The 12,400-nt window shown below is 43.1% G+C and overlaps 1 protein-coding gene across 3 annotated transcripts in view; it reads left to right on the top strand.

The window, feature by feature from the left end:
- Positions 1-859: 859 nt before the first annotated feature.
- IGF2BP2 (insulin like growth factor 2 mRNA binding protein 2) overlaps positions 860-12,400 on the top strand; it is a 131,890-nt gene continuing 120,349 nt past the window's right edge. For all 3 annotated transcript variants that reach the window (XM_036448084.2, XM_036448082.2, XM_036448081.2), the window contains exons 1-2: positions 860-1,082; positions 2,688-2,748. In XM_036448084.2, the coding sequence (XP_036303977.1) occupies positions 905-1,082; positions 2,688-2,748 (239 nt within the window). In that variant the 5' untranslated portion in view covers positions 860-904. The remainder of the gene's footprint in view (positions 1,083-2,687; positions 2,749-12,400) is intronic.

The following is a 12,400-nucleotide window of genomic DNA, read 5'->3' as shown; positions in this document are numbered from 1 at the left end:
AGCGAGCGCTCCGCCCAGCAACGCGCCGGGCGCCAGACCCGACCCACCCGCCGCTGCCGCTGCCGCCGCCGCCGCCGCCGCCGCCGCGAGAAAGTTGTTGTCTCCCCGCCCGGACTCGCCTCTCATCTCGGGGACACACCTCCCCGAGGGCCCCGGCACCCACACATCCGGTCCACCTTGCGCACAGCCCTCTCCACGCGCTCCCACCGCCCGTGCCCTCCCGCGTCTGCGGCGCCCGGCCGCTCCTTCCCCCGCACCCCCAACCCCCCGCCCCGCCGCTCGCTCGCCGGTCTCCGCGCCGCGCCCGCCGGGGGTCTTGGGTCCTGGCGCCCGGGAGCCCAGCTTCCGCCCGCCGCGCGCGGGGCGAGAGCCGGGGAGGCGCGCGGAGCGCTCGGAGCGCGAGGCCAGGGGCGCACGGCGCCGGGCGGGCGGGGAGGGGGCGCGCGCTCTCTCGCTCGCTCGCTCGCTCACTCTCGGCGGCGCACACGGCGGGACAAACTCTCTCACAGATACTCGCGGGGTGCGCCGCCGCGGCCGCCGCCCGCCGCTCCTCCTCCCACCGCCGCCTCGAGAGGGAGAGAGAGGGAGGCAGAGAGAGCGCTTTGTCCGCGCGCCGCCGCCGCCCGCCCGGCCCGGGACTCTGCCCCGAGGAGGGAGCCGCCGCGCGAGTCCCCGCCTCCGCCTCAGCCTCTGCCTCTGCCCCCGGGCGGGCCGGGCGGCGCGGTGGGGGGAGCCAGGCTGAGGGTGGGGGTGGGTGGCGGGCGGAGGGCGGGGAGGGGGGAGGTGGTGGTGGTGGTGGAGGAGGAGGAGAAGAGCCGAGGGTAGCGGAGGAGGAGGAGGCGAGGAGCGCCGGGTACCGGGCCGGGGGAGCCGCGGGCGGGCGGGCTCTCGGGGGAAGACGCGGATGATGAACAAGCTTTACATCGGGAACCTGAGCCCCGCCGTCACCGCCGACGACCTCCGGCAGCTCTTCGGGGACAGGAAGCTGCCTCTGGCGGGACAGGTCCTGCTCAAGTCCGGCTACGCCTTCGTGGACTACCCGGACCAGAACTGGGCCATCCGCGCCATCGAGACCCTCTCGGGTGAGCACCGGGCGCTGGGTCTCCCCTCCCCCTGCCGCTCCCGGCTCCAGCCCGGACGGCGCCCCGAGAGGCCGAGCCCGGCGGGCGGGCGGCGCCCGGTGGGGGCTCCGGTGCCCGCGCGCTCACGTCCCCGCACCGGACCCTCAGCTCGGACCGCCGCTCCCCTCCCCCGCAGCTCGGACTCACTCTTTGCCCCCCCCAGCAGCAGCCCACGGGCGACCCCGGTGCGGCTCCGGGGGTCCCCGATGCTCGCTCGCTCCCTGGAGGGCACCCCTCGTTCCCCCGGCTCTCCGAGCTTTGCTCTTCAGAGTTTCCCCACCCCCATCCTTAGAGAGTCCCCGACCCGTCCCCCCACTTCACCGACCTCCTCGTCCACCCCTTTGGTCAGGGACCCCCCAAAAAGTCCTGCATCTCCTCGGCTCGATCGGACCTTATCCCCCCTTCCCCGTGCCTCGTGCCCAGGACCTTGTGCCTTCGGGCGTCCCGGAGCCGCGCGCTCCCCTTTGAGTCACCCCCTCTTCTCCCCACCTCGCCCCGCGGCCCCCCACTTTGGGCACCCCCTCGGCGCCGTCCCGATGGCCCTCTCTCTGAAGTTTGGAGGAGCCCTCAGCCCCAGCTCCTGAGAACGACGGCACCTCTCTCTCCGCTCCTCTCCCCGAACCTCCGTTGCCTCTCGCTCGTCCCCCTCCAAGCGCTCCTATTTTTCTCTGAATTTTTTGTCCGATTTTATTGAGAAGAGCTCGAGGCGGGGGGCTTCCCGCCGCCTGCCCCCCCGCCTCCCGCTCGGCCAGAAGCACCTTTTTACGAGGTGCCCTGTCTCAACTCGGTGGGGGCCCGGGCTGAGAACCGGGAAAGAGGAGACCGGGGGGCCCCGCGCGCGCGCCGGAGCCCAGACGGGAGACGGAGAGCGGCTCACACGCCCGCGCGCGCGCGCACTCCCCGACTCTCCCTCTCGCACCCGCGCCGCCCGGGGCTGCGCTCGCCCCCCGACCCCCAGCCTGCGCCCCAGGACCCCTGGCCGGGCCCGAGCCCCTTCCCCACCAGCGCGCGGGGTGGGGGCGGGGCGGCGGCGAGGCCAAGGTGACACCCAGAAGCCCGCGGGGACTCGCCTCTTCTTGCAGGAGAGTGGACCCCGGGGGGCTCCTGCGCGTCTTGGGGTGGGGGTGGGGGGGTGCCCAGAGGAGCGCTTGGCTGGGAGGGAAGCGCTGCGGAGGCTTGGGGATTCCTGGGAGCGTAATGGAGAGGTGGGGGGCCCGAGGGAAACGCGGCCGCGCGAGCCCTGCAGCTTGAGTTTCAAATGAGCTCATCCTTTCAAATTGGCGCCGCTCTTTATTAAATTTGTTTTTCCGGTAATGCCACCCACAGCTCTACCTGGGGTGGGATTCTGGCTCACACCCTCCCCATTTCGTCCCCCCAGAGCCGGGGCGCCCATCTTTTCTTCCCCCACTGGGAACCAAGTTTGCCCGGCTGGAGCCGGTAGGAGACCCATTGAGGGCGCCCGAAGGCGGAGCCCCGAGCGGGCGTGGGGCTCTGTGCGTGCTCCTCCTAGACCCCCGCCGGTTTCCTGCAAGGAAGGTTCTGAGTGCTTTAATTTCTGTTTTAAAGGTAAAGTGGAGTTGCATGGGAAAATCATGGAAGTTGATTACTCAGTCTCTAAAAAGCTCAGGTAAATACATTTTTGCTTATTTTGTGATTGGGCTTAACGTATAAGTAAAAAAAAATGCACTCCTTTTTTTAAAATGTGCTTTTGTGATTTTGTAAAAAGGCATTGGTATTGGCTATAACATAGTTTAGAAAGTTACGTTATTTACTTTCATTATATAAGGTGTTTACTGGTCTTGGAAAATATCTGGTGCCTTATTGGGAGTGGTGTGTGTGTGTGTGTGTGTGTGTGTGTGTGTGTGTGTGTTATCGAGCTCTATCTGTGTTAAATTTTGAAGGGACTGTTGAACTTGTTTGTCAAAACTTGCCTCCCACCCCTACCCCCAGCACAATGGCAACAAATGCTTGTCAAGACTTCCTGTGAGATGTTAAGAGTAAACATTGACTGTGTCAGCTAAATTGCTTAACCAAACTTAGCAATTAATTAGTTTTCTTTTTTTTAGATAGCTTAAAGTTGAATAATAAAATAATTCAGTAAGGGGTCAATATTTTGCATAGTACTCTAAAGAAGTGGGATGTTTGGATTGGATAGCAGTTAAAAGCCAGACTTTTGTAGTCACTGTACTGACTGCTGAATATTGCTTCTGAGCGCTTGGTTGTTGCTGTTGCTTTTAAGATATGTTTGAGGCTAACCCAAGTATCACTATGAAATCTATAGTTATATTTAAGTGCACTGTTGTTAATGAAGGAGTAAAAAGGTTTGTGGAGGTTGGAATTCTCCTGTGATTTGCTTACATGAGAAATGTCTGTCCATGAGGAGAGAATGAACAACATCTTTGTTTTAAAGTTCATTGTGGACTTTAAATTTGGACCCTTTATTATTCTAGATTTTTTCCCCCCTCCAATGTGTTGTAACTTAGTTTGTATCCCATTCACATAACATTTTTCCACCATTAGTCATTAAGTAGCTGAATTGGAGAGAATCTAAGTCTTTGATTTACTATCTTTAAAATCTCTGATTCTCAATAATGTAACCATTTACTTGATTTTTGCCAGGATTGAATAGATTTTAAAACAAACTATCCAAATTTAATGAATGCTTAGATATTTTGTTAAAGAAATTTAAAAATTTGTGGGCACGTTTAGAGATATGTTTTATCTTAAATAAGCAACAAGAATATCTTGTTTGCAAACGATTCTGTGGCATATCAGAAAACTACTTAATATTTTTTTAAAAAAGAGGTAAAAGTCGTAATTTGCAGTTTTGTGTGTAATATTAAGCTAGTTCTCTAGGAAAAGATGTATTCTAAATTTGTATACTTTTCTTTAATTTATTTTTTGCTTCAGAAATCCAAGTAGTAGCTTTCTGATACATTATTTGTTGGAAGTTTAAATTACTAATCTTACAACACTTGAAAATTTGAATATATTGAACAAAGTTTGAAAGAATCACCTAAAGTATTTAATTGGCTATGTTTCTACAAATGCCTAATTGTATTGGCAATAAAGCTGTTTGGAGTACTTTTTTTATGTTGTAATTTGTAAAACTCAGTGCTATTTTAACTTTGGTGAGTTGGTGTCTCATTTCATGTTGCAATATAAGTGAAAACGAGTTTATCTAAAGTTATTAGTATCTCCTAAAACTTCTTACAAACATACTATTTTTGTTGTTGTTGTTGTTGTTCAAAAGGCAGAGATAATCTGCTGGTAGATAGAGTGTTACTTAAAACAATTTTGTGGTGTTTATATAAGAGTTCAGAATTAAGAGCATATCCCAGGTTTTTAGTATTAGTTAAATAAAGAGTAATCTAGGGCTTGTACAGCCCTATTAGTGCATGGTTTCTTTGAACATGTGGGCGATATGAAATACCTAGGGGGCAGATTGAAATGTGCTGTGTATGATTCACTACTCTGAAGATGTCTGACATACCAAATGTATGCATAAGCTGCTGCTGTAGAGGGTTACATCATTGCTGATTGGATGGTTTTAATCTCCCCCTTCCCTCCTTTATTAGTTTAAAATGCAGAAATTAGTTACTTGTACTGCAGGCTAAGGGAGAGATAGCTAATGAGTGGTATGCACTGAGCTCAGACTCCTGGGATGGAGCAGCTGTGTGTTCTCATGTACAGGACACTACCACGGTGGTGACTTTCAAAAAGCAGGGTACTGTGTGACATTTGAAACCAAAGCTTTTATATTATATGGTGACTATGTTAGTGTTCTTTTGTTGCACTTCTATGAAAATTAACACATTAGGAGTAAATTTGTCAGCGTTAAGTCAGTTCTATATGTGTTTTTTGTGTGAGTTGAAGTGAAAATATGAGGAAAACAATTCATTTTGATGGCTTGCTTACTTAAATAATCACTCACCAATTGAGTGCTCATTCTCTTTATATTGTTCTGATTTCTTTGTGTTCTCAAGAATCAGTTTTAATATATACATTATGAATAGATTTTTTTTAAGCCATTAGGAGGAGATGTTTTTATCTTAAGTGATGAAATTATTGGCATGCCATTTGCTTACACCAATTGGGTCTTTGGTATATCAGTTTATAGGCGCTGTTACATTAGACAGACATTATTTTCTAAGGTCACTCAGAAAACTATTTTTTCTTTTTGTCCCATGTATTTCATTCTTATTAGATTCAAATTATTGTAATGTGAACCATATACAAACTATTTCTCTTTCTAAGTTGAGTTCAGGCTCTGTTGAATAAAAATCTTTTAATCTTTTTTTCTCTATTCATATTTCTTGGTAGTATATCTGAAACAAAGATTTCTCAATGATGAACAAACTGGTAAGGGCTTTAAAGTTTTGTTGAAAGCTGTGGAAGTTTCCTTGATAGAAATTTCATTTTTGATGTCATGAGTGTTTAGTTGTGTGTGTGTGTGTGTGTGTGTGTGTGTGTATACACACTGTATAAATTGTTTTGAACTAAGACATATGCTAACTTGAATGTGCTTTGTAACTGAAGTTGAATGATTCTGTAAGAAACAAAATTTTGAAAAATGTAATTTCTGCCCACTTCTAGGAAATAACCAATTGATGCTAGACATGCTTTCACTGAGATGGTGTGAATACTATGAGGTAGTGTAGGAAAAAGCTATGAATTTGTCTTTCATGACTTAAAAATCAGTAATTGTGTTCTCTCCAATGCAAATGAATTTGGTCTCCTATAGGAATGTTAAAGAAAACAGTATCTCAATTGTATTTTGCTTGTATGTACTACATTGTGTATAGTTGAATTAAATACCAAAAAGAAAAAAAACACCCAACCTCTAGCCCTCCCCACAACAAAGGCTTTTACTACATCAATTTTTAATTCTGTAGCAACAGAAAAGATTTTAAGAGGTTAAAATCACATGGTAGTTTCTTCTATCAAGAATTTGTTGAATTGGAAATTAATGTCTGGATTTAATTACATAGGTTCCATATTTGGATATACTATGTATTAAGGTAAAATTTTATATTAAACTGTCGGGTTACTTTTCATTTGACTTTAAGTTGAATGTTTAGTTTCCCATTTTAAAAAAGACTAATAATTTTTTTATGTGATTCTAGGTAATGTCATAGAGAATCACACATTTTTGTGACCTTTAGAAGATCATTTATTAAAATTAAAATGAAAGCAATAAAGAAAAAATTACTTGATAATTTATGTAATAACATAGGTTAAGAATTATACTTTATGTTTTTAAATGACTGGTCATTTGATGTTTTTATATTTAGTTAAATACTAAAAAAAACACCCTGAAATCTATAAATCAAAATAGATTTTAAATTATGCTTGATTTTTCAATTTTCCAAATTCACATCAATTTTAACTTGTATTATATAATAGTAACTTATAAAAGTATTAAATGGCCAAAAACCTAAATATTAATTCTAAAAGTTGATTGGCTGGCATGTAATACATTTGCCAAATTGTGTTTTCAAAAAATAATAAATGTTTTTGTAATTATGCCTTAATTAGTATAAGATGAACAGTAAATTATGCTCTCAGAGTTGTTTTTTTATGTTAACTTGAGATTATCACTTATATAGAGAAGATGAAAGATTAGTAATAGTTGTATGACACCTTTCATACATAAATATATAAAGTACAATATATTTTTCAAGAAGAAAAGTATTGTAAAGGACATTAGAAAAGTTATAACTAATGGCAGGTTAAAGTTTACATTTCACTATTGTTTTGATTTTATGGAGGTAGCTCTGACTTTTAAACTGGGGGATGTAAATAATGTTGATGTGTGTGTAAAAAGGAAGTAACTTGGGTACATTTATTAAAAGTCAAAACTATGGAAGTCAGATTTCTACAGGAACTATTTATGCATGTTTGATATTTTCAACTTTATAAATATTTGCTGTCGACTGCTGAATCACTCTTCCAAGCCTACTAATGAAATCCTCAAAAGTAGATGAGCAATTGGTCAGAGTTGTTAGAGGATATTATTTAAACTTACGTGTGTCATCTCTGTGATTCAGTGGGGTGTGTGCACATGGGTGTGTGTGTGTGTGTGTGTGTGTGTGTGTGTGTGTGTTTGGGGACAGTAGTTTCAAACAGATGGTATCTAGAGGGAAGAGAAGATTTTAATTGAGCAACAATTACTCTGGATTTCAGTTATGAAAAGGCAAATGAAAATCAATAGATGTTTGAACCTTGTGACAAAGGAAATCAAATCCAATGATACTTGCCTGAGTGATGCATAACTCCAAATTCATTTGCCTTGGAGGAGGTTAACCATGTCGAAGCCTGGGCACTGGCACCTTTGAGGCTTCTTCTAGTGAGCATGCTGCTGGAAGGACTATCCAACACAAAACTTACTCTCCTTCCTTTTTGCTTGGAAGTCCCCTCTCACTAATACAGTTAACAAGTGACTGTGAAGGCTTTGATGATCTGTAAGCCATTTTTAAGTGTTAGGAAATTCAGGATTTGCATATGCAGATTCCTTTAGAAATTCTATACTGGGCAAAGCAGTACATTATTTTGCAAAACAAATGTACTGTGAGAAAATCAATTTCATTAGAAGAAGCATAGGATTAAACTAGTTTCTTTGGAGGATGTTAAATTATATAGTTCAAAGTAATATTTTTTAAAATTCTATTTGAATATCACCAAAGTGTTTTCGATGTTGTTAAAGAAGAGAGTGGTGGAGCTTGGCTAAACCAATTTTCTAAAACTTAACATAAAAACAATCTCTCAAAAGTTATGATTAACTTCTGAACTTGAAGGATGAGACAAATCTGTTTAATAAAACATGTGCAAATTTATTAGTCAAAGTTTAATTCTTTTTATACTTAAACTCAGGTTCAGGTTAGTTTGGGTAGTCATTCAAAGCACTATCATTGAAGGAAACATAATAACAAATAGACAAGAAACACCTACCAGTTAACATTGTTTACTCTGATTATCACCATTAATTTTTTTTTTAAAAATCTTTAACTTTATAATTTGAATTCATGCTTACAAACTTGTAATTTTCATTTGGTGGCATGGACTGTATGGGTTCTATTTTGGGAAGCAAAATTGCAGAGTGCTCAAAGCATTATTTTTAAGGTTTTACTTTTCCTGTGTTGATGATGGACTTTGGTCTTTCCATAAAATAGTGAAGAAAAATTATTTTCTTCTGCAAAAAAATAAATAAATAAAAATAAATAAATTCAGATACTGTTGATTTGGCTTGCAAAAAGGATGGGAACTATAATAACTGTCTCTCTGGTTTGGTTGAGTCTAATGACAGAGTGAGGTGTAGAGTAAGTAGACCAGAGAAAATGAATGCTGTTGCATTACTAGCAGACAATGAGGTCCAAAAGCTCAGCATATGTCCATCATTTAATAGATAATATGTCTCCTCTCCAAGCCTCTGAGTCTCTCTAAATGATAGGTTTACAGTTTTGAGATACATTTTATTGCTTATTCCTGGATTTCCTGGTTATCTGTTGTACATGTTATTTCTTAAAATATGCAAATATCTAAAATGTTCTCATTCTGTTCACTACCAAGAACATTTCATAAAATAGGTATTTTAATGAGTCCAATAAATGAAAATTAAGAGTTCTGACACAGGTTTTAGACTTTCTAATACTTATCTAGATTATAAGAAATGTTGTACCTAATGACCAAGAAAATACGTTATGGGATCACTGCAATAAGAATGGTATTTTCAGTTTTCCTTATTAGCATATAAATAATGTGTACAAATGGGTGACAGTTTGCCTTAGGGGCAAGTTTGAGGTTTTAATACTTGCTTTAAATGTGACCAGAAAGGTTGTTTCATGATTCCATGTGCTGATGGGTAAAAAGTAGCCTTATCTCAGGGAGATAGAAGTATTTTTAAGCACCTGCTGTATCTTATATTTATATAGTGCTGATGATGTCACAGCCTCTTTCACGCATTATTTCATTCATTTCAAATGAAGAATATCGAACAATATCCCCCACCCCCTTTTTTCCCACAGACGAGGAAACTGTAAAAAAGTCTCAGAGAAATTGAATAACTTGCCCTAAAGCCTCATGGCCATTAGAGCTAGAACTCAGATCTTCTGAGCGTCAGTCCAGTGTGCTTCATTTACAATATGTACAATATTTTATATTAAAGAAGTCACCTGAAAAATGTTGTGAGATTCAAAGGGTACCATTCAAGAGTTATGCAAATAGATGAAAATAGGTTTGTTTGTGAATGACCCATTGCCACAGTCTTATTCTTACATCAGTCTGCATGACCTATACTTTGTGACAGTTTTTTAGAGAAAAATAATTGGAAACAGAGATAATTAAAAAATTACCAGCAGTGTTACCTCCTCCCATCGTCATGCTTGCCCTTAGACAGAAGTGGAGGGATGCCTAACTCAGCAGGTTGGGTTTTGTTTTCCCATTGCTTTTTTCAGGGTTGCCTTCTTTGTGTTATGAAATAGGACGTTGCCAAGAAAGATATCTTTCAGCACCGGAGCCATACAGATCACACAGGTAGTAGCCCTGGTAAATGAAAGTGTAGGATGGGCTCTTCACAGGTTTCAGCCAAAACATGGCTGGAGGGCAGATCTGTGCTTTGGTGTGCTTTCCTCGTGCTGCCAGGTCTTGTCCGATTTGTTACCTCTCTGCTTCACTCTCCCCTCTCTACTACACTCTGCCCTCGCTGCTTCACTCTCCGTGCCAAATATAGCCTTTGACCTCTCCCATGGGGATGGAATGAGCATTAACAGAATAGCATCCATAAAGTTTTCTCAGAGTTCTTCATTAACTATATAATCACTCAGACACATAATCAAGAAACTAAGCATGTACAGTACGGTCCATTTTTTCCTCAGTTGTAAGCTTTTTATCCTCATCTCCTTTAACTTTTGTGTACACTCATATAGATGATAGTGGTTGGGGGAGGGAGGAAGGAATTACCAAGGGGAAAAAAAATAGGTGAAAGAAGATTATTTCCAACTCCCCAGGTGTTTCATTCTTTTAAGTTCGTACAGTTCAGGGTGGGTATCACATGTTTTGTGGAATTCTGACTCAGAAGATAGGAAAAGGAAGAGAGGTGACTGATGTGCTGGGCACTGGACTAGGCCTTCTGCCTATTTCATCCTGACCACAGCCTGCAGAGATCTGTATGTTATCCCTCTTACAGTAGGACTGCAAAGCTCCAGGCGCCAAAGCCCCTCCTTCTGCCTGACCACCTGCTTCCTAGAAGCAGTGGCCCTGCTGCCCTCGAGGTCCATCTCATTTGAATATAACTGCAGCACCTCAACAATAAAGTGGAAAGCTTGTTAATGTGTACATAAGTTATAGAGTAACTTTGTACATTTTTCCTAACTCAGATCACGAGGTAAAATTTACATGGATGCTACTGATATGCAGAGGAAATGACTCTGAAGTTTAGTATATGTTTAATGTCATGTAAGAGGAAGAAAACTCAAAGTGTTAGTCATAACTTGAGGAGGCTTTCTTGAAGTATCCTACAGCAGAAGCGTTGGTAATTATATAGAGTTAAAAAGATGTTTTAAAAATATTGTTGTGGCTAAAAATTAAGTGCGAAAAACATATATGTATGCAGTATGGGGGGGAGCGCGGTCTGCATTTGTGCTTTTGGCCCAGATATGTATATTTTTTAATTCTGAAAAAAGAAAAACCCACAAAAAACCACCACACAAAAAAACTCAAGCTATTTTGTTCAGGACCTAGAATGTTGCACGAAGTTTGATATGCTTTCATTTTTATCTGTGTATTTTAACATGTCTAGGGTTTTGGAGAAGGAAAATAAGGGAGTCTTGCAAATTACCTTTTATAAAGTGGTTCATGTTATTAACATTAGACAATTTTAAACCTTTTTGACATGAAAATGTCAGTGATAACAAAGGAAGTAGAAAAGATATATATGTGTTTTTGGATATAAAACTTAAACTTATAATGAATGCATTTGTGACTTTTTTTAGTAAATAGGAATTAAGATGCAGTGATAGTGCCAATGAAATGAGATATACAAGAGTTTTGCTTCTGCGTATAGAGGTGCTTATTTGATAAGAACATGGCTTTATGATATTTATTATGAGGTTAAAATAATGGGTTTTCTCAGTCTAGAACTTCTAATGGAGCTTAAACTATTATCAGAAGAAACATCCTTATTACCACGTTATATCTGCTCTTCAAAAAAACAAAGTGAAAAGTATGTAATTGAGTGTTGATCCTGGACAGGTTAACCTCAAACCAATTCATGAAATAGAAGATAATTTGAAAAGCTCATTTGAGGATAGGCTATTTAGGTTTGTTGTGTTTTTTTTTTTGTATATCAAGGAGCCCTTTAACTTTAGTCCCTCCTGATCTTTGTGGTTTTAACAATGGATATTTGGGGAGCGAGAGAGAGAGAGAAAAAAAAAAGGTGTTTTTCATTATTGTAAGGATAAGGTTTTGGAGTAAAATGTTTATGTATCTTTGAGTCAGAGGTAGAGGATGAAAAAAAAAAAGCAGTTTAGCCTCTTCAGTTGTTAGGAAGAAAGAAGAAAGGAGGAAGGATAGGAGGAAAGGAAGAAGAGGGGGAAGAGAAAGGGAAAGGAAAAGAGAGGGAGAGAGGGTAAAAAGGAGAGAGGGAAGGAGGCCCGCGGCCATGGCAGCATAGGTGACTGAGCGTGGTCAGGCACTCTCTGGGGAGGGCGTGGGGAAGACGGGAGCTCACTGATGGTGCATGGGAAACAGTGGGTGACTCCAGTGGGTGGCACAGGACTGGACTGGAAGTCTCACACGCGTTGTTCTTTACTTTGATGTTAAAACACTCGAGGAGTGCGGAGCCGGCCTGCCCCACAAAAGGTTTTACCTTTCTTTCTATGAGGCCTCATACCGGCCACTTCCCCTCTCTGTTATTCTCCTTCCCTTTGTGTTTGGATGGTGGGGCCGGGCTAGAAGGTGCCTGGTGCGGGGCCTGCCTCCACCCTGTGCCCCCTCGCTGGCTGAGTGTGGGGAAGCCAGGAGGCTTGTGTGTGCTTGCTCAATGTGTTGGAATGTATGGGTTCTGTGGTGTACACTTCCTCGGCCTGGGAAGCAGACGTGCGCTCCTCCATGGTGGTGGGGGCCAGACGTCCTTGTAGGCTTTTGAGGGTTGAAAACCTGGGAAGGATTTTCCCAGGCCAGAATGATTCCCCACTCCCACCCCCCTACCCTCTGTAGCAGTGCAATTTGTATTTATTCTCTATGAAGGGAAAACACATCCTTTTTTTTTTTTTTTTTTTTTT

The sequence above is a fragment of the Pipistrellus kuhlii genome, unplaced genomic scaffold (genome assembly GCF_014108245.1).
Source record: "Pipistrellus kuhlii isolate mPipKuh1 unplaced genomic scaffold, mPipKuh1.p scaffold_m20_p_2, whole genome shotgun sequence".
Lineage (NCBI taxonomy): Eukaryota > Metazoa > Chordata > Mammalia > Chiroptera > Vespertilionidae > Pipistrellus > Pipistrellus kuhlii.
This window is presented reverse-complemented; position numbering and strand designations above follow the sequence as displayed.